This window comes from Sapajus apella, unplaced genomic scaffold (genome assembly GCF_009761245.1).
Source record: "Sapajus apella isolate SASKATOON/1434 unplaced genomic scaffold, GSC_monkey_1.0 scaffold7, whole genome shotgun sequence".
NCBI lineage: Eukaryota > Metazoa > Chordata > Mammalia > Primates > Cebidae > Sapajus > Sapajus apella.
In genome coordinates, this window is record NW_022436947.1 from 14,730,620 (window position 1) to 14,754,474 (window position 23,855).

Sequence of the window (23,855 nt, forward strand, 5' to 3'; positions counted from 1 at the left end):
CACAGTGGGTGAACTAATTTACGTTCCTACCAACAATGTAAAAGTGTTCCTATTTTTCCACAACCTCACAAGCATCTGTTGTTTCTTGACTTTTTCATAATCACCATTCTGACTGGCATGAGATAGTACCTCATCATGGTTTTGATTTGCATTTCTCTAATGATCAGTGATGTTGAGCTTTCTTTCATATGTTTGTTGGCTGCAGGTATGTCTTTTTTTGAGAAGTGTCTGTTTATATTCTTTGCCTACTTTTTAATGGGCTTTTTATTATTATAAATTTGCATAAGCTCTTTGTGGATTCTGGCTATCAAACCTTTGTCAGATGGATTATTTGCAAAATTGTTTTTCCCATTCTGTGGGTTGTCTCTTAGCTCTGATGATAGCTTACTTTTCTGTGCAGAAGCTCTTTGGTATAATTAGATCCAATTTGTCAGTTTTTCCTTGTGTTGTAATTGCTTTTGGTGATTTCACCATAAAATCTTTGCCCATATTTATGTCCTGAATGGTATTGCCTAGGTTTTCTTCTAGGGTTTTATAGTTTGGGCTTTTACATTTAAGTCTTTAATCCATCTTGAGTTAATTTTTGTATAATGTGTAAAAAAGGGATCCAGTTTCAATTTTCTGCATATGGCTTCCAGTTCTCCCAGCAACATTTATTAAATCGGAAGTTCTTCTGCCATTGCTTGTTTTTGTCAGGTTTGTCAAAGATCAGATGGTTGTAAATGTGCTGTTTTATTTCTGAGTCTCTATTCTGTTACATTGGTTTATGTGTCTGTTTTTGTACCAGTTCATGCTGTTTTTGTGCCTGTAGCCCTGTAGTATACTTTGAAGTCAGGTACCATGATGCCTCCAGCTTTGTTCCTTTTGTTTATGATTGTTTGGCTATGCAAGCTCTTTTTTGTTTTTATATCAATTTTAAAATAGAATTTGTTTCTAATTCTGTGAAGAATGTCAATGGTAGTTTAATGGGAATAACATTGAATCTATAAATTGCTTTGGGCAATATGGCCATTTTTGTGATATCAGTTCTTCCTATTCATGTGCATGGAATGAGTTTCCATTTTATTTGTGTCATCTCTGATTTCTTTGAGCAGTGGTTTATCGTTCTTCTTGAAGAGGTCCTTCACTTTCCTTGTTAGCTATATTCCTAGGTACTTTATTCTTTTTGTGCCAATTGTGAAACAGAGTTTATTCATTATTTGGCTCTTGGCTTGCCTGTCAGTGTATAGAAATGCTAGTGATTTTTGCATATTGATTTTGTATCCTGAGACTTTGCAGAAGTTGCTTATCAACTTAAAAATCTTTTAGGCAGAGATGATGGGGTTTTCTATAATAGATATAAGTTCATGTCAACTGCAAACAAAGATAATTTGATTTCCTCTCTTCCTATTTGAATACCCCTTATTCTTTTGCCTGATTGCCCTTGCCAGAACTTCCAATACTATGCTGAGTAGGAATGGTGAGAGAGGGCATCCTTGCCTTGTGCCAGTTTTCAAGGGGAATGCTTCCAGCTTATGCCCATTCAGTATGATATTGGCTGTGTGGGTTTGTTGTATATGGCTCTTATTATTTTGAGTTATGTTCCTTCAATACCTAGTTTATTGAAAGTTTTTAACATGAAGCGATGTTGAATTTTATTGAAGGGCTTTTCTGCATCCACTGAGATAATCCTATGATTTTTGTCTTTAGTTCTGTGTACATGATGAATCATATTTGTTGACTTGCATATGTTGAACCAATCTTGCATCTCGGAGATGAAGGCTACATGATCATCCTGGATAAGCTTTTTGGTGTGCTGCTGGATTCAGTTTGCTGGTATTTTACAGAGTGTTTTTCCATTGATATTCATCAGGGATATTGGCCTGAGGTTTGTTATTGTATCTCTGCTAGGAAGATGCTAGCCTCATAGAATGAGTTAGAAAGGAGTCCCTCCTTTTCAGTTTTTCCAAATAATGTCAGTAGGAATGGTATCAACTCTTCTTTGTACCTCTGGTAGAATTTAATTGCTAATCTGTCTGGTCCTGGACTTTTTGTGGTAGGCTATTTATTACTGCCTCAATTTCAGAATTCGTTATTGGTATATTCAGGTATTCAGTTTGTTCCTGGTCAATAAAACTTTTAATTCTCTAAACTTTCCTCTGAGAACAGCCTTGGTCCCCTTCTGTAGGTGTTTTAATATATTGTTAGATCTTAAGTAGTACTCTATAATTTTGATATTTTTCTTTGACTAAATAATTAAGTGCTTAGTTGTTTTTTCTCTAAATCTTAAGTGTTGTTTTTTTCTTGGTGGTATTGTAACTTTTTAACTTTTTAAGGCTTTTGTTAAAATTTCAAGTTTTATCACATAATGGTCAGAAAATATGAACTAAGATTTCAAAATCGTGATTGTCAGCTTTTCATTTTTGCAGAAAATAATTTTTATAAATATTTTAGATACATTTGAAAAGGAAATATATTAATTAATAATTATTGTTTTCATCGGTTTGATAGGCCAGCTCCTGAAAGGATTATGCTAAAGTCAGACCATGTTTTGCTTTTTAATTGATGGCAATTTTGAAATATATTTTACTATGTCTTTTAATTATGCTCCACATTGTTATGCATGCAATGTAGAATGGAAACACCTCAAATCACGACAGTAACATAGACAATTCACATTTATCACAGTGGCCTAATATTCATTGACAGTTCATGTAATTACAGAAAACCAGGTCCATTGTAAACAAATTATCTGCTATCTTTTTAAGTTAAATCTATAAATTATTGTCAGAGATGAGTAGATCTCTGCTAGTTTGATATTTTTTTCATTTCTTTAGACACTTTGGCATCTGTTCCTGTAAAGTTCTGTGTATTTGGTTGGCTCACTATAATTCTGCAAATATTAAGAAAATATTAATTGTGAAATACATTGAAAGACTGTACCTTATTCAAATAATAAATTATTACAAAGGCATGTATAACCTAAGATAAAAGAACAATTTGAAACTCGGCAAGAAGTAGAATAATGAGTCAGCTGGGAAGTGGTGAATTTCAGCCTGATTTTACTCTTTAAAAAAATGTACAAAGTGAAAAAAAAATGAATTAAGCTTTTTGGCTTAAAAATGTAAATGCAATTCTAATCCCATACAGTTATAGTTTATAAACTGGAAATAACAGATGGTTGACTAATATAAAATCTAAAAATATGCAGAAAAGCTGCTTTAGACAATTGGGTAAAGACAATTCTGTATGTGACCTATTTTGACTAGGTTTATTGTCCTCCAGGGAGGATCCATATTCTCCATGGGCATAATAGCCAAATAGCATTCAGTTAATTCACAGAATTACACAAAAGTTAAAGAATTGTCGTTCAGTATACTCTTGCTTTTCATAGTTTTAATGTGGATTTTCCCCATTATTTTTTAATGTTTATTCTTTGATTTATTATTTCTACCTTTCATGTCCCTCCCTCACTCCCTTTCATTATCCCTTTCTCCCGTTTTTCCTTCTCCTCCTTCTTCTGCTCTTTTTCCCCTTCTATTTATTGGCTGTTTGGCTTACGACACATAGTTATCATCGATCCATGCAAAATGACTTTCATTTACTTATTTAGCTAGTTGATTATTTTAAAATGGTAATGTGCACCTAAGAAAACACTCTTGGTCCCCAAAACTAGGATTTTAACAAAAAGCTGTATTTAAACATGTATTTAAATCACCAAACCATTCTCATTCCTCCTGAATAACAAACAACACCCCTTTGCCTTTTAAATACATTTGTCTTGCATCTGATATATTCTCTAAATAAATGAAAAAACTTTATTATAGCTTTATAAAATGTATTTTGTATACTTACTTGTTTAATTTAATATATTGCTGAGATTTATCTATCTCTGTGGCCATCTCTGTAGTTCATCCATTTTGACTGCAATATAATATTCCATGCATGTGAATTTACCATACACTATGATTGATTTGTTCACTCTCCTGTGGATGTTTTGGACAATTCCAATTGCATTATACAAAACTTTCAAGAAAAATATTATTACAAGTATACTCAAACATTTGCAGGTGATAGAAAAAGAGAGAGTAGGCTGGGCACAGGGGCTTATGCCTGTAATCCCAGCACTTTGGGAGGCCAAGGAGGGCAGATCACAAGTCAGGAGTTCAAGACCAGCTTGAACAATGTGGTTAAACCATGTCTCTACTGAAAATATAAAAATTAGCTGGGCATGGTGGCACATGCCTGTAATTCCAGCTACTCACTGAGGCAGGAGAATTGCTTTTACCTGGGAGGCGGAGGTTGCAATGAGCTGAGTTTGTGCCACTACAGTCCTGCCTGGGTGACAGAGTGAGACTCCAACTCAAAAAAAAAAAAAAAAAAAAAAAAGAAAAAAGGGAAAGAAAAATAGGGACTATTTTCTCATTTATTTTTTGAGGTCAGTATAACCTGATACCCCCAAAAGGAAGAACATTATAAGAAACAAAAATTACACATCCTTCTCACTCATAAGTATGAACATAAGCATTCTAAACAAAACATTGGCAGGTTGAATCCAATAATGAATAAAAATACAAGATATCAAAACCAAGTTGGGTTCTCTCCATGTTTCTGTAATGTAACATTTGGAAATAGAGAAATACAATTCATTATGATAACAGATTAAAGGAAAAAAAGATTTCTAATGTTTAAAGTATATTCATGATAAAAATATTAGTTCATTTAGAATATGACAGACTTTCTTAAACTGATAAAAAGTACACATAAAAGGCTTAAATAAATATAATACTAAGTGGGGAATATGGGAGGCATTGTTTTAAAGTTAGAAAAAATGCAAGGGTGTTCACTATTGCCACTTCTTTAACATTGTAGTGAAGGTCCTAGATATAAAAGAAGAAAAAATATTTAGGGTACAAGAATTGTTAAGGGAAAAATATAAACATAAGTATTTGCACATAACTTGATGGTTTACATAGAAATTTAAAACTCTAGAGATAAATTTTTAGGTATAATAAGAGAATTTCCAAAGTCTTCTCAAACATGAAACTACTGACATTTTGGATAATTTGCTGCTGTAGGGCACTGTCCTGTGCATTGCAGGATGTTTGGTAGCAACAAACTTTGGCCTCTTCCACTAGTTGCCAGTAACATCACCTTCCCAGTTGTGATTATCAAAAATATCTGCATACACTGGGCCAAATATCCTGTGAGGGACAAAACCACCTCTAGTTGAGAACCACTGAGCTAGCTATAAGACTGATACAGACAAAAGTTAGCTGCATTCTATATACTAGCAGCAAACTAATAGATAATGTAGTTTAAGAAACATTAACAAAAGTATCAGATAATATTAATTATCCAGGAATAAATTTACAAAAATGGTTAGGTGCTATGTAAAGAAAAATATAAAACTGTTTTAAGACTTACAAAAGAAGGTCTAAATAATGGAAACAAGTAATATGCATGGATAGGAAGATAATATAAAGATATTAAATCTTTCTCAATTGATTTATATATTTTATAAATTATCCAATGATAACCCATACAGTGTTGTTCATGGAAATTGTTAAGATGGTTCTACATTTAAAATTTTTTAAATAGAGACAGAGTGTTGCTTTGTTGCCTAGACTGGTTTCAAACTCTTGGGTTCAAGCCATCCTTCTGCATTAGCCTCCCAAAATGCTGGGGTTACAGACATGAGCCACCAGGCATGAGCCACCATGCTGGCCAGATTGTTCTACATTTTATATGGAAAAGCTTAAAGAGAAGGTAGAACACTTCTAAGAAAAAAAAAATAGGAAACTTGTCATACTGCTGTTTCTTATTCTAAAACTTTAGTATTTATATTGGCCATTGGTGTTGGGTCAAGGATGGACAAATGGGTGAATGCTGTAGGACAGGTCAGAACAAGATCCATTTACAGATCTTAGATATAAAACAGAAGCGTTGCTCCAGTAGGAAAGAGGGGATTATTTAACAAAAAGAACTGAAGAAAAATGGCTATCAATATGGGAAAAAAAGTGAAATTGAGTTTCTATCTCATATCCCACACCTACCATGGTAGGGATGTCAACTACAGGTATATTAAGTCAAAATATCCAAAGCAAAATTTAAAAACTCTTAGTAAAAATGTTAACTAATAACTTTTAGACTTGGGGGTACAAAAGAGATTCTTATACAAGCCATGAAAGCATTCCTTATAAAAACTGATAAATGTGACTCTTGTAAATCTAGATGGAAAGAGAATCTTTCTTTTCCACCAACACAGTGGAATAGTTGATGAAAGACCTTTTCCCAGTACAGCAGATTTGAAAAGGTTTGACTATATGTACACACATGTGCACACACACACACACTCTTCTCTCATATATGTACTCATCGCTATTAGAGATACAATGATTAATAAGGCACAGTCCTTTTTAAGTCATACATACACATTTTAAGTCATATATATACACATTTTTATATATAAAGTATTTAATGTCCCCCAGAAGAAACAATAAAGGGCTTCAAGTACATAGATGAAGAGAGGAGAGCTGCGGTGGCTTAGGCCCATTGTCCTGGTGTATGATGAGGTGAGACTAGGCATTCGAGGTTAGCCTGGGAAACAGAGAAACCTCTCATCCATTAAAAAAAAATTCTGCTGGGCACTGTGGCTCATGCCTGTAATCCCAGGGCTTTGGGAGGCCAAGGCGGGCGGATAATGAGGTCAAGAGATCGAAACCATCCTGGCCAACACGGTGAAACCCCATCTCTACTAAAAAAAATACAAAAATTAGCTGGGCATGGGGGTGTGCAGCTGTAGTCCCAGCTACCCTGGAGGCTGAAGCAGGAGAATCACTTGAGCCCAGGAATGGGAGGTTGCATTAGGCCAAGATCACACCACTACACTCCAGCCAGGCAACACAGTGAGACTCCATTTCAAAAAAAAAAAAAAAAGAAAAAAAGAGAGAGAGAGAGAATTTCTGTTACAGAATGAAAATATATTAGATTCAGGGTATTGTAACATATTTTGGTTTGTTCTCAGATTCCTAAGATATATTACTTAATCTTGCCTAATTGTTATGTGTTCTTTTTCATTTCTTTCCTTTAGCCAAACATTTGATATTTATATTTTTTTAAATATATATTTTATTGTATTTTAGGTTTTGGGGTACATGTGAAGAACATGCAAGATCGTTGCATAGGTACATACATGGCAATGTGGTTTGCTGCCTTCCTCCCCATCATCTATATCTGGCATTTCTCCCCAAGTTATCCCTCCCCAACTCCCCACCCCCCACTGTCCCTCCCCTAGTTCCCCCCCACAGACCCCAGTGTGTGATGCTTCCCTCCCTCATAGGCGGGTGTTGAACAAAGAGAACATTTGATATTTTAATAGTCTCTTTGGTTACTTTTCTTACAAGAGATTTTATTTAAACCTCCTGACTCATCTGCTTCCCTGAGATGTATATCACGGAATAATGGATCTTTTCTTATTTTAAAAGTTTAATCAGCTTATTTGAGTACTATAAATGCAATTATAGGTTCTATTTCTATTTCTCAAATCGTGCTATTCATTAATGACAATGACACTTTGCAATCTTAAAGCACCTTTAATCCAAGGATCATAAAGACATTTCCACAGGAGAAATTACTATTGTTAGCTGAGTTTCCTGATAGATCAAGAAGGAGAGTTGGTTCAGAGAATAGAAATACCATTCAACTGCATTTCTTGTCCTGTCTTTTTTTTTTTTTTTAACACCAAAACAGTTAGTTAAAGAAAGCCATTTTCAACCTAAAATTGGGCACACATTTTTAATACTTCTATATTTGTTTTTTATGAAAACGAATTGTATGTTTTAGCCAAGGTAAATAAACATGGATACTTTTTCAGTGCAATTCTGAATAATGATTACACTTTCTCAAGTCCAGCTTATATATATCCATGTTGCAGTAATTAGTATTAACTCTTAAGAAGAATCTGAAACAAGTTGGAAATTATTATTTTTTGTGACAATGTAGCTCTCCAATGAGCTCTCTTGAGAGGCTTTCTTGACTTGGATATAGAAACAGCTAGCACATTAGGAATTGTATATAACTCAGGGTATATTCATGGTAATGTGTTATATAAATGACATTATTTCATCTTGGGTACTGTTATTGTAAAAAAGACTGGGAACTGCTGTTATGGAAGAAAGGAATCAGTCAGTCAAGGAGGTGGCAACTTGGGATATTTTAAGTAGAGAAAATTAAGTATCCCTTTATTCAGGAGCGAATATGCAATTAAAATATTTCAAAGTGATATATAAATGTCAGGAATTGATTATGTTAATGTGAAGTTCATAACATATGTGTTTTTCCAGCCAGAAATATCTTCCTCATTTGAATTTCGATCATCTTTTGTCTAGCCATCACTTAGAGAGCTATCAGCATCCTTTCTATTACTGTGTGTTGGTGTACACTGAAAGTAAATGTGGGCTGAATAATTGAATTTTCCCCATATGCTGTTCTAAGTACTTGACAACAACTTCATAAGAAAAGTATCATTATTACCCCTATTTTACAGATGAAGAAACTGAGGATTTAAGAGGTTAACCTAGGAGCTCAGAAAGTTTTTGGTCATGTTTGGCAAATGGGTTCCACCTGAATATATAAGGAGTAGTTAAGATAGCACTTCTTGATTGGAGAGCTCCTATTTTATTCCCCGAGTAATATACATATATATATCTCTCTCTATATATATATATAAAGTCATTTCCATGTGAATTAATAATAATAGGAATAATAATTTACATATTTACAGTCCTTTTAGGACTTCAAAATTTATTCACATTTATTGTGAATTCTCTATGTGGTAAGTGAAGAAAAAGGGACATACACAACTTGTGGAAATAAATGGGGAATGGAGTTAGCATGGACATTGAGCATCCAGTTCTGAGACTGGTGCTCTTTCTTCCATGTGCTGCCATCTCTTGAAGCCTCAGCAGTTCCTGATGATACCAGATATCTGTAGTCTCATCAGAAAACTCACACCATGTTTCGATTTTAGGAAGAATCAAGAAAACAGAATATTAGACATCTGTCCATTAAATAGTGGAAAGGCATTCAAATTGTTGCTGTGTGACTGTGATTACATGTATTTACAGGTTACTGTTTTTTTTTATATATAAAGTCGTTGATTTGTTTGATAAGTTAAATACTTTAGAATTTTGTGATGGCTGGTAGTTAAGCAACTCTACAAATAGGATAAGAAACTCATAAAATGAGAATATGTACAGTTGACATATATAGCTATTAGTAATGTATACTTTTTGAGAAAACAGTATGAGACAGAGATAAGAAGGGGAAACTCTTTAGCACAGTATAGAAATTAAATTCAATATCCTGTGAGAAGAGATTCAGAGAAGGGGCCTGCAGAGAGAAGATAGATACCAAGAAAAGGAATTGGTGTCAGGTGAATTTTTCAAGATAGGAAAAAATAATAAAAAAAAAATGAAGAGAAGTCTAAAAGCTTTTGGAGAAAAGGAAAGTCTACATAGATAGTAAAGCTAGGTGAAACAAGACATTGGGATGGTGATCCATTTCTACTCCTCCCCTGTAATTGCATAAACGATAAAAAAGAGGGAAAGTAAAAGTGAGCAGAAACTATTAAGAGAAAAGATGAAAACTTCCGAGAAGAGAAGAATGGGGTTTAGAAAAGACTGCAATCCTTGCATCCTGCTGCTCTGCCACTGTTAGATGTGTCACTGTGAAGGGGAGAACATTTATGATCTGAGCAGAGTTGGGACTTACTGTAGATCACTGTCTCACCCATTGAGAGGTTCCCAACAGTAGACCACATTTATATATTCCTGGGCAGAGGTAGCAGAGGCACAGGAACTGCAAAGGGCAACTGCTTCAGAGAGTTTGGAAAAAGTAAAACTCTCAGAATTCTGGCCGGAACATTCTCCTGCCGTATTTCAAATTGCTGTTTGTACTTTGTATTGTGAAATAGCTGTCATGCTTCACAACATTTACATTTTTCTCTATTAACTACCATTCTATGTAACCAGTATTGAATATTCAGCCTATCAACTTTTATTTATTTAGCTGTTATGTACATTGCTTAACTTGGCTACTCATCATTTACTTTCTAATGTGTACAATAAAGCACATCTTATTCATGTATGTAAGTCTGGGGCTTTTTTTCATGTGAAAGGTATTATGCTATCAGGAATGACCTTTTATGGATTGCAATCTTTGTATCACTTACACAATATATTTTTATCTACCATTTCTTCTAAGAGAAAAATAAGTCCAGTGGGCTATCTTACTAAAACTTTATTAATATTGTTTTCTAAATCTTTATAGGCAGTGCTGGCACACCCGTCACTTTTAATGAAAATGGAGATGCTCCTGGACGTTATGATATCTTCCAGTATCAAATAACCAACAAAAGCACAGAGTACAAAGTCATCGGCCACTGGACCAATCAGCTTCATCTAAAAGCAAGTATCATTATAAACGTATATTAATGTATATAGCTCTCCAGGAGGGATGCTTTATTTTTAAGTATATAGCTTTTGCTAGAATAGATGTTCCCCATAAATAAACTTTTAAAAAATGTATGACTTGATTCTCCCTTCAACTTTAAAATGTTATGGACATTCTTAAGCCTCTGTAGAGAAATCTCCTGATATCTGTAAGAATTTAATGAACTGATTTTTTTTTCTGCAATTAACTGTACACTTAGAGAAATTTTGCCCTTTTACTAAAGTATAATTTATTGTAATCTTTGCACATTTTTTTGTATGTCTGTGTGTTGGAGGTAGAGTGGAATTGACTGAATATGCCCTCATTTATAAATTTGGGCTTTAAAAAAGGGCACATCACCTTCACCATATCACAAGGTGAGACCTTCTGGCTATATCTGATTGATGGAAGTGAATCATTCTCTGTGTTTATATTGCCTCTTTCAATTGCAATGCCAGGGAAGGTTGATGTATCCAAGAGTGATGTTCAGATTATTTAACAGCCTTTAGAGCTACCTGCTGTTGTTGCCTACTGCAGGCACTCTTTAGGTCCAAGGTCCATTAATTCTGCAGTTTCCACAAGTGGCCATGTGAGGGCGACTTGAAGAGCCCAGCTGGAAGCAGGCTCCTAAGGGCTAGGGTTGGTGCCCAAAAGCACCAGGATATTTACTTGCCAGGTGCCACACCATCACCCAGGGCTCTGTTTCTTTCCACTGGAATCTGGCAGGAACCCAGTGGGGATAGCACACGGGGATGGCAGTAGGGAGGAAGAGCTTCATCAGGTGTGCCAGGCTGGTGGGCTTTCCCTCAGAGGAGCTCTCTTAGGGCAGGGGTCTTTAGGGGATTTGGGGAGAGCTGCTAGGTACCATCAGTCAGGACTGCTAAGGGGCTCTGGAGCAGGAAACCACTTGTGAACTTGATGGATAAAGAAGGTCCAGGAAATCAGGGCACATGGCTGTGGATGCTGGGGTGGGGAGGGCAGGGAGAGCAGCATCTATTTACTACCAGGTAAAAAAGTTTTTCGCATTTCAACAGCTCTTGTCCCCAATTAGTGCACAGTGGCTTTTTTTAGGTATAGAGAAGTATGTTGCACATTCTGTAGTCTCAGCTGAGGACTGGAGTTCATTCATACATCATCTCTTCCATGGAAATGTAGGACTAGTCACAGAAATTTGGTGGCCAGGAAATCACTATGAGAACAGTGATGTTCTGTAGACAGTAAGCTGCTTTTAAAATGCTTCAAATAAACTAGGAAAGTATTCTTCTTCTGTTCTGTTGTTTTAATGTGTAATTCACTTTCTTCTAACAAAACCATTTCCTCTTCTTGATTCCCAGAGTTACCATAATACTGTGAGAGTGTGTTTTAACCTACTCAGAAGACATCAATTTGATAGTTTTAATCAACTTTTTGTTTTGTATGTCCAAATATGTCCCCTGAAGTGATATGACTATGCAGCACCAGTCACCCAAGTTTTCAAAAAAGTAGACTATGAGAAATTACAAAACTATACAGTTGATGATTTATTTTCTTCCTGATAATTATGCCAGCTATGCACTGAATGCACAGGCAGCTTATGTTTACAGCTATTGTAGTGATATATAAGACCACCTATCAATAATTTACTACTTGTAGGTGCTTCATGCAATCTTATCCATTGTCCTGTGATCCAAATTGACATTTATTGAAACATAACTTTGATAATGTCACAGGTTATTGATAATCAATAGCTTTTTGAGAGAAGCCCTTTTGAAAGAGGACCTATGGGAAATGAAATAAGACAGTAATGATTTGACAAGGTCCAAGATAGGAAAGCTACTTTTTATCTGACTTTTATTAATGTCAGACTGCCTATTATTAATATATTCTGATGATTAGGGATTTACGCAACAAAATTCAATGTTTGAGAAATATATACACTAACATACAATACCAAGACATTTGACATAATTTTACACACAAATACACATATATACACATCTCTCCATATATGCATAATGTAGTCATAAAACTTCCTATTGAATCTTAAGCTGCTCTTTTATGTACAGTTAACAGTGCATGAAAGTTTTATGTTTATGACTGTGTTATCGTTCATAAAATGTATCAAAACAATTTGTGAGAATTATTTCTCATGCATGATTATGATCATTTATAACTAGATAGCATTGCTGGTTTTACTGAAACAGGGGAAATGCAGCTCTTAGAAGAAAAAACAATAAACTGGACTGTGGGGAGGGGTTATAAATTAAGAATTGAATTCTGAGGATTATCAGGACAAAACAAATGATCTTCCTCCTTAGGAGTTGGATTGGTCACCTGTTTGAAGGTGGAGTAGTAGAGTGCTGGGCAAGCTACCGATGTATTAATGTTCTGGTTAGATCTTAGGCAAAGCACTAAACAAATTATTTGCCTCAGTTTTATCATGTCTAAAGTGAAAACAGTAGGACCTACCTTATGTGGTTGTAATAAGCATTAAATGAAATAATACAATAAAGCACTTTGTCCAGTGTTTGGTACATCTGAGATTTATAAATGTTACTTATGATTAATCCAGTATCTCAATATTCTACCTGGTCAGTGGGAGACCTGAGAGATAATGAGTGTACTGGGTAAAGTGAAGTTCCCATTAGAAGAGGCACTTGAGTTTATGTGAGGAAGTTCAGAGAGAATCTCTGTATTTAAAATGCTGACTGTTTGTCCCCACAGCCAGTCCTTTCTGCTTGTCTTAGATATTGGCCTTAATACTTGGAAAATCCCTCTACACTCAAAAAGTAAACTTTATATAAGATAAATTTATTTTCCTATGTTACCATGTGGATAGGTATCATCACCTAGGCAGTTATTTTTTGAATTGATTTGATAAATTCAGTCTGTGCTCATACTCTGTGACAGGTGTTGAGACTAGAGTGAATATGTGAGCCCTGCTCTCAGAGTACTCGGAGATTAGAAGGGGAGACAAACACTCAGACCCACCATTCTAGCACAATGAAGTAGGTGCACTGATGAAGGTATATGTATGGTTTTGCAATGGCAGCCTAGAGAGAGGCTCCTAATCTGTCCAGACCTCTGGTGGGGGTTGTCACTGTGGACAAAGGAGGATACTGAGAGGAGGATTTACTCTTCTCCATATACTCTATCTCTTTTTGTTCTATTAAACCAGATTTATGATAGCTTTCACATTCTCAATGGTAAGCATTTATCAGTCAGTTATTGGATTCAACTCTGCTTGTTTTCAAAGAGCCAGTTTTTCTGGCTGAATTCAACCATAGTATAAATTTGTACAAATAGGGTATATGGTTAGGCATATTTGAATGCAGTAAATTTGCCTTGAGTATATCTTAGTGAATTGAATGAATTGCTTAAATAAGTAGATTATTCTTTTTCTTTTTCCTGGAAAATACATCTGGGTTTTCATTTCCTCAAAAGCATTGTCTTTATTGTTCCAAACACTATTGTTTCTTTTTTTTTTTTATGAAACTAACATATGTTCTTAATTTAGCAATTACAATCAATTAGCATAATTTGTTTAATTTTTCTACTCAGTAATCTCAGCCCACACATGAGGGGTGTATTGTCTACCTGAGAGTGAGTAACAATGGGTCTCTATTTTGTTAGGCAGAATCTCTCAAGAGGCAGGTGGTCCTTATTAGTGATTACAAAACATATTGTAACCTAGAGGTTCAGAGTAAACAGAAGAGCCTGAACTCTGAAAAGAACAGCCATATGCTGCTCTATGTCCACAGGGAGAAGGTTTGTTGGGGATACTGTATGGGCCAAAAATAACTCAGGGCTTTTTGTTTAATGCTTTTTCCAACCAGAGCTACTTTTTCTTGATTACTATAGGAATGAAACATTTGTTTTTATTGGTTTCAATGTATCATTTCTTTTTATAATCAAGGACAGAAGTTGAATCCCAATTACACTTATTAGTGGCAAAGTATAATTTGGAAACGTGATTCTTTTTTTTTTTTTCAAGACAGAGTTTCACTTTCGTTGCCCAGGCTGGAGTGCAATGGCGCTATTTTGGCTCACCACAACCTCCGCCTCCCGGGTTCAAGTGATTCTTCTGCCTCAGCCTCCCAAGTAGCTAGGATTACAGGCGGGTGCCACAACATCCAGCTAATTTTGTATTTTTAGTAGAGTTGGGGTTTCTCCATGTTAATCAAGCTAGTCTTAAACTCCTGACCTCAGGTGATCCACCTGCCTCGGCCTCCCAAAGTGCTGGGATTACAGGCATGAGCCACCATGCCCGGCCTGGAAAGGTGATTTGAGGAGAACCTGATTTAATTTTAAACCTGATTCAATTTTCAGTGGACGATTCCATAGAGGAAATATTTTTGACAGGACACTGAGTTCTGAGCCTCAGTATTCTCATCTAAGTGGGATAATGGCTATTATTATGAATAGTAAATGCATTGTAATATGGTGGTCAAGAGCAATATCTCAAAGTCAAAAAGAAGATATTTGAATTCTGACCGTTCATTCATAAGCTGTGTCACCTTTGGCATGTTACTCAGACTCAGGTTCTTTATCTACATACTTCCTAGAGTTCTTGAAATCATCAAGGAAATTGTATATACAAAAATCCTAGAACATTGACTGTCACATATTAAGTATTGAATGAATATGATAATAACAACTTTTTGTTTTGCCAGTACAACCAGCCTACAATAGAGGACCTATAATGGATATTTCAGCATGAAGTCAAATTGAAGCTGTATTTGCAGTCTTCTTTCTGTCTTTATTCGAATGTTTTGAGCAGGGAGTAGCTGTAAAGAGAGGTATATGCACCATGATATCTTGTCTGTCTACACAATAAGCCCAAAGTATTTGTTTCGATATTTTAAAAATTAGGCTCTTTTAAAAACTACAACTTGACCAAACTTTCTGATAGAATTTTGCTCCACTAAATTAATCTTTACCACATAGCTATAGTATAGTGTTTATTTTAATTGAATGTATGCATTTTCCTATAGATGATCAGTTAAATACATACACACTATATGTATGTTTACTGGGGTTTCCTTGGCTTGCTTGGAATAAAAAAGGGAGAATTCCTGAGTCTCCCCATTTGTCTCAGGGATTTTTTTATTCTACATAAACATCAACAGTTTTTTAAATGCAAAAATCATTAATTTCATAGAGGAACAGCTTTTATATAATGAAAAATATTAAAATGGTCATGAAGGAACAATGGACTAAACAGACCTGAAAACAGTGAGAAAAGGCTTGACCTTTGTTTCCTTTGGCTGTTAGGAAACATGCAATTTTTCTTTGCCTCTGTTTCTCTGTTTGCAAAGTTGCCTACATGTGAAAATGCTCTTTCCTATGATTGTTAGTGCATATACATAAATACATACATATATACATACACATGTATATACATGTTCACCCTATGAAATAAGCATTATGTGAAACATTCCTTTTCCTACATGGCATAAATGTGAGTCAATTCCCTGAGCCCTTTGTCTATATTCTGTTAGAACTTTAAATGCCACTCTAGTTCTTAACTTTGTGCTTTGTTATGAAAATACTTTGTTCTGTTTTCTTTCCTTGCAACAAGATGACTAATTTTTAAAGCTGTGTATTTGTTTATTAGATGCTGATTTATTCTTTTCAAAAAGTCATTTTGGGGTCATTACTTATGTCTCTATTTATGAGATAAAAGCATATTGGGTAAAGTCATATTACTCACACATGGAGCAAATGTTACAGTGATTAAATTTTAACTACATTCTTGCCAAGCCCAGAGCAAATACTCAATAAGTGTTTATTTAATATGTCACAAATAATATGTTGATCTTTTCTACATATTGACTGAACATAGATGAATGATCCAATTATCCATTAGGAAGTGCATTCATGCACACATTATTTATTCAGTGACTGTTCCCTGCTGGGCAGGATGATAATCTATGGGGGGTATAGGTATAAGATGTACAGTCATCTCTTTGTAGATATGGGGATTTGGTTTCAGGACCAACACATAGATTAAAATCCATACATGCTCATTTCCCCCAGTCAGCCTTGCAGAAGCCATGTATATGAAAAATCAGGCCTTCTTACATGCAGGTTTCACATCTGCCAATACTATATTTTCTGTCAGTGTTTAATTGAAAAAAACCAATGTAGAAGTAGACTCATACAGCCCAAACCCATGTTGTCCAAGGGTCAACTGTATTTCCAGATATCAATGGATTTCTTATCCATTAAAGGCAACTGTATACTCATAACTACAATAAATGCATAATTATACAGGTACAGATTAAATAATGAACTATTTGAATTCAGTGGTTTGAATGTGATTTCAAGGAATCAATGGTCACCTTAGACTGGGGATGCTGGATAGTTTCTTGACGTAGATGAAATTCAAACTAGACCTTAAATTCTTTTAATGATGGAAAATATTTGGAAGAATATATAGGCCATTGAAAAAGCATACATTCATCCATCCAGCATTCATCCATTCATGTATTCCGTTTGTAAAAGAGTGCCTCCAGTTTGCCAATGCTGTGGTGCATGCTGAGATGGTTTAGAAGTGTCTCAGATTCAGTTCATTGTGTCATCCATGAAGTCACAGGACTATGCAGGTTCAGCAGCCAAGGATATGCCTCTTTCATGAGCCCATACTAATGCATCCAGCTGTGTTCCTTTATTTTCAGCTTTAAACACACAATCTTTATTAGCAAAGTATGATCAGCATTCACAAGGAAACATATTCTCTATTTGTCTAGAGGCTGGGGGACTAGAGAATGTTTTGGTATATCTGGTTTAAAACGTTTCAGTATAAATAGGATGGGAAGACCCTAGTAATTAGATGTCCTGACAGGTGCAGCCTGACCCTTACCTTCCATTCTCAGAGCAGCAACATAATTGGAGGCAAGGAACCTGTTCTACTTGGCTTTATGTCTTTAATGATTAGTATAACAGGGGACTTACTAAACGTTCATGAATAAATTAATACACCAAAAATTTAAAACACTGTATCTTCACAAGACCAGAAAGGTGAGCTGACCCTCTGATACTGAGATAAGGTATAACCGAGGAGCATACTGTAGTAAGGGTAGAGCTAGGAGCCATTGTCAAGGTAATCAAGGACAAACTCCAGAATGGAGAATCTTGTTAAAAGATCCTTGCAATCAGGCCAGATAGAAGCTCAGGGAAAGTCCAAAGTGATACATAGGAGCAAGAGGACTGCATATATTCGACCCAGATAAAGTTCTGTGGGGCACGTTGTTACTATTACCACTGGCTTTTATTCTTGCCCATGCTATTTGCAGACCTTCATATACTATAGATGGCCTTAAAGGTACTGAGTGACTTCTGATAACTGCCTTTGAGGAGCATTTGCCATTGAATGGGCAGATCTGTTCTGCTTACACAAGAACTTCATAATGCAAGTTGTAAGTACAATAATACAGATGAGGACTGTTGTCTAGGTTTTAATAGAGAGACAGAAAAAGGCTCAGTTTCCAAGGTTGCGCCACTGCACTCCAGCCTGTCACCTGGTGACAGAGTGAGACTCTGTCTCAAAAAAAAAAAAAAAAAAAAAAAAATGCTCAGTTTCTTTATGGGACTGAATGTGATTCTGAGCTCCCAGAACAGAAGACAATCTGATCAGAGAACATTGTAGGGAATGAAGAAAGATAACTTAAATTCTGTAAGACCTTAAATAATATGAGAACATTTTAAGATATTTTTAAACTATAGCGAATTTTTCAATAGAGAGATGCTCACATTTAAGCTTCAGGAGGATGACTTTGGCAGCAAAGTGCGGATTGGCTGGAGAAGAGGTAGTTCCTTGAGCTAAGTCAAGGCCGTAATTAAGATTTTTTTTTTTAAAGATTTTACTTAATTACCTGCTAGATTCTCTCTTGATCTTTTATATACTATGTTCCAGGCTTGATTCATAAAATATTTTGAAAGGCCTTACTAAGACACATTTGTCGCAGTAGGACAAATATATAAGTAAGCACATTAGGAAGAAGGGATAGAGTCAGTGTATTTTAGTTCATACTCAACTTACATTTTCCCAATAATAACAAATAGATTCATCTAGGCTGTTCAGTAGAGTAGGTGAAATAATCGTGTTACAATTTTAAGAATATACAAAATGATGCCATACCAAATCTGATTTAATCTGATTAGGATTTGAGAAACTAAAATCTAGATCCAGTTGGAGGCAAGTTTCTAGGGTAATCTACTAGTTTTCATGGTGGCTAATTGTTAGGGAGAAATAGGGTATTGAAAACCTATCATTATGAAAAAAATAGGGAAAAAAAAACACAAGAGCTTAATTAGTTATTTAAATAACAACTGAAAATAACAGAAATAGAAAAGAACCAAAAAAAAAAAAAGACTTCACATATGACTGAGAACATGTGATATTTGTGAACAGAATGGTGGTTAGCAGAGGCCGAGAAAAGTAGGGAGAGGGGAATTAAGAAGGGTGGGTAGTGGGTACAAATATATAGTCAGATAGAAGGAAGGAATTTGGGTGTTCAGCAGCACAATAGGAGATGATAGTTAACAATCGTTTATTGCATATTTCAAAATAGCTGAAAGAAAAGATTCAGAATGTTCCCAACACAAAGAAATGATAAATGTTTGCAGTGAAGGAGATCCTAAATCCCTTGATTTTATCACTATACGTTGTATGCATGTATCAAAATGTCATATGTACCCCACAGATATGTACACCTATTATGTATCCATAAAAATATAAAATTCCACAGGTAGAGGTTTAATTAGAAAAGGAAAGTCAAAAAAGTGATGCTACTTAATGACATAAGATATGTGTTTTTATACCAGCACCAAAGATGGACAAAACAAGCAGTGACTCTAGACTTTTATAGGGATAATAAAGTAATAAAAATGAAAATAAATGGTATTTTAATCCTTATTTTAACCTTGGGAGGAGTAAAATAAGTACAATTTTAACATAACAAGTAGGATAAGTAAGGTTAAAATAAGGTTATAAACATAAAATGAAGCTCTGGAATAGAGGAATAACTGGTAAAAAGTCATTCTATTACTGCAGATTTACTAAAATACATGTGAATCTTGTATTCTGGAGGACTTTTAAAAGCTCAGTGGGTTTCATCAGTGTTGTGTGAAATCTAAAACATGCAAGAGGATTACAACTAAGAGCTGAAAAGTATTGCATATGATTAAAATATGTAGCCTCCCACTGTAGATAGTCCAGTAATTTATAAGATCAGAAAAGAAAAGAATAATTAATGTTTACTGACTGAATCAAAAATTTCTCATGACATCTTTCCTCAAAGGTTTCAATAATTAATTGGAGGAGAGCCAAAAGCTGAGGTCCTCCTGAACTCCCCACACCATATCAATATGATTATGGATGCCATATTTTCAACTGAAGTTGAAGAAATATGCAATTATGTATAAACTCGGGTTTGAGATGTAAAATAATGTTCTCTCTTTAGATTCATAATTAAATGATAAAATATACAACAAGGACAAAGACATGTACTAAATTTTACTGGTATTTTGATTGCTTTCATTTGTTATAAAATCAGTTTTATTGACATTATTATGAGATAATTGCAGATTCATTTGTAGTTGTAGGAAATAAGTGAGATTGCATGTCCCTTTTACATAGTTTCTTCCAATGATAACATTTTACAAAATTACTGTACAGTATCACAACTAGGATATTGATATTTATATAACCTACCATCCTTATTCATATCTCCCTAGTTTTACTTGTATTCCTGTGTGTGTGTGAGTACATGCGCTTACGTTATGTATTTATCTTGCTACTTTGTTAACCATTTATGTCTGGGTATGTGCTACCACAGAAAACATACAGAACATTTCTAATATCACAAGGATTATTTATATTGTCTTTTTATAGCCAAATTGATTCTTCAATTTGCCTCTCTCCCCCCTGCCTGATAACCACTAGTATGTTCTCTATTTACATAGTTTTGTCATTTCTAGAATGTTATACAACACCATCAATATCTAGGCAAAGGATATGAAAAGACATTTTTCAAAAGAAGACCTACATATAGTCATCAAGCTCATGAAAAAATGCTCAACTTTACTAATCATTAGATAAATGCAAATCAAAATCACAATCAGATGCCATCTCACATTAGTCAGAATGGCTATTTAAAAAGTCAAAAAATTACAGATGCTGGTGAGGTGGTGAAGAAAAAGGGAATGTTTATACACTGCTGGTGGGAATGTAAAGTAGTTCAGCCATTGTGGAAATCAGTTTGGAGATTTCTCAAAGAACTTAAACAGAATTACCATTCATTCCAGCAATCCTATTACTGGAGTATATACCCAAAGGAATAGAAATAGGTTTTTTATTTGTTTGGTTTTTGTTTTTGGGGATTTTTTTTTTTTTTTTTTTTTTTTTTGAGACAGAGTCTTGCCCTGTTGCCCAGTCTGGAGAAGAGTGGTGCTATCTCAGTTCACTGCAACCTCTGCCTCCTGGGTTCAAGCGATTCTTGTGGCTCAGCCTCCCAAGTAGCCTGTGCCACCATACCCAATTAATTTTTGTATTTTTAGTAAAGACATGGTTTTGCCATATTTTCCAGGCTATTCTCAAACTCATAAGCTGAAGTGATGTGGCTGCCTTGGCTTCCCAAAGTGTTGGGAATACAGACATGAGCCACTGCAACCAGCCAGAATATAAATCATTCTATTATAAAGACACATGTATGTGCATGTTAATTGTGGCACTGTTCACAATAGGAAAGATTCGAAATCATCCTAAATGCCCATAAACAGTAGACTGTATAAGGAAAATGTGGTACATATATATCATGGAATACTACACAGCCATATAAAAGGAGATTATGTCCTTTGCAGCAAAATGGGTACCCTATTAGGTACTATGCTTATTACATTGGTGTCTAAATAATCTGTACACCAAACCTCTGTAACACACCCTTTACCTATATGACAAACCTGGGCTGGGCGCAGTGGTTCACACCTATAATCCTGGCACTTTGGGAGGCCCAGGCAGACTGATTGCTTGATCTCAGGAGTTTGAGACCAGCCTGGGCAACATGGCAAAACCCCATCTCTCCAAAAAAAAAAAAAAAAAAAACAACAACAACAACAAAATTACCTGGGGTAGTGGTGTGTGCCGGTAGTCCCAGCTACTGGGGAAAGGTAGGTTGCAATGAGCCAAGATCATGCCACTCACTGCACTCCAACCTGAGAAACAGAGCCAGACCCTCTGTTTGCCTCTGGACAAGAAAAGCAAAAACCAGATGAACAAAAATCCACAGACCAACCTGCACATATACCCCTGAACCTAAAATAAAAGAAAAAATAAAATATAAAATTTATATCAATGCTGTGTAAACAATTCACACAGTATGTATGCCTTTTGATTTAGCTTTTTTTACTGAGCATATTTTTTAAAAATTTCATCCAAGTTGCTGCATTGTTTTTTATTGTTGAGTAGCACTCCAGTGATGAATGTGCCAAAGTTTGTTTAACCACCCGCCCTCTCAAGGACAACTATAAAATAGTTATGAAGAAACCTGCCATGAGTGTTTGTTGAAGTATTTAGAAAACAGCAGGGTAGAGTGATGTCTTGTCTTAGAACCGAACTGTCATTTTTTAATAGATAAAATTATATGTATTTGCCATGTACAAAATGATGTTTTGAAATATACATACATTGAGGAATGCTTAAATCTAGCCAATTAACATATGTATTACCACACATAGTTATGATTTTTGTGATAAAAACATTTTATATCCATTCTTCTAGCATTTTTCATGAATATAATATATTATCTATAGCCACCATGCTGTACAATAGATCTCTTGAACATATTCCTCCTATCTGACTGAAATTTTGTATCCTTTGCCCAATATCTCATGAATTTTGCCATCCTCCAACCACCCAAGCCGTTGTTAATCACCATTCTACTCTCTACTTCTTTCTAGATTCCATATTTGAGTGAGACAATATAGTAATTATCTTTCTTTGCCAGGTTTATTTTACTTAACATTGTGTCCTCTAGTTTCATCCATATTTTCACAGATAACAGTATTTCGTTCTTTTATGGATAAATAGTATTCCATTATGTATATACATCATATTTTCCTTATCCATTCATCCACTGATGAACATTTAGGTTGATTCTGTATCTTGGCTATCATAAATAATGTGGCAATGAACATGGTGGTACAGATATATCTTTAACATACTGAGTTCACTTCTGGATATATACCCAGTAGTGAGATAGCCAGATCTTATGGTAGTTCTATTTTTAATTTTTTAAGGAATCTTCATATTATTTTTCATAACAGCTGCACTAATTTACATTCTCGCCAACAGCTTGTAAAATTCTTTTTTCCATATCCTCATTAATACTTGCTATTTTTTGATAATAGCTATTCTGTCATGTGTGAGGTGATACCTCATTGTGGTTTTAATTTGCATTTTCCTAATGATTAGTGATGTTGGGCATTTTTTCCTATATCTATTGGCTATTTGTATGTCTTTTTTAGAAAAGCATCTATTCAGGTTCTTTGCCCAATTTTTATTCTGGTTATTTGTTTTCTTGCTAATGAGATGTTTGAGTATCATTTATTTTGGATATAACCTTTTGTCAAATGTATAGTTTACAAATATTTTCTCCCATTCTTTAGGCAGTCTCTTCACTCTCGTTGATTGCTTCCTTTACTGTGCAGGAGCTTTTTAGTTTCATATAATCTCTTCAATTATTTTTGCTTTTGTTGTCCATGCTTTTGGGGTCACCTCTAAAAAGTCATTGCTTAGACCTATGTCATGGAGATTTTCTCCTATGTTTTCTTAGAGTAGTTTCATAATTTTGGGTCTTATATTTAAGTATTTAACCAATTTTAAGTTAATTTCCATGTGATGTAAAAAAGGACCTAAATTTACTCTGCTGCATATGGATATTCAGTTTTCCCAGAACCATTTATTGAAAAGACTGTCATTTTCCCATTGTATTTTCTTGGTACCTTTGTTGCAAATCAGTTTGCTGCAAATGTATGGGTTTATTACAGGGCTCTCTATCCTGTTCCATTGGTATATTTGTTTTCATGCCAGTACTATGCTGTTGTAGTTACTATAGCTTTGTTGTATATTTTAAAGTTAGGTAACATGATGTCTGCAGCTTTGTTCTTTTCACTTCAGATTGTATTGGCCATTCAAAGTCTGTTGTAGTTTCACACAAATTTTAAAATTGCTTTTTCTTGTTCTGTGAAGAATAGGTCTTGCATTTTGATAGGGATTGCCCTGAATGTGTAGATTGGTTTGTGCAATATGGACATTTTAACAGTATCAACTTTTTCAATCTGTGAACACCGGATGTCTTCATTTATTTTTAAATCCTCTAAATTTTTTATCAGTATTTCAT

At 34.9% G+C, this 23,855-nt stretch overlaps 1 protein-coding gene across 4 annotated transcripts in view; it reads left to right on the forward strand.

Moving 5' to 3' along the window:
• GRM8 (glutamate metabotropic receptor 8) overlaps positions 1 to 23,855 on the forward strand; it is a 788,345-nt gene that overhangs the window by 613,727 nt on the left and 150,763 nt on the right. For all 4 annotated transcript variants that reach the window (XM_032276086.1, XM_032276088.1, XM_032276087.1 and 1 more), the window contains exon 8: positions 10,312 to 10,448. In XM_032276086.1, coding sequence (XP_032131977.1) covers positions 10,312 to 10,448 — 137 coding nt within the window. The remainder of the gene's footprint in view (positions 1 to 10,311; positions 10,449 to 23,855) is intronic.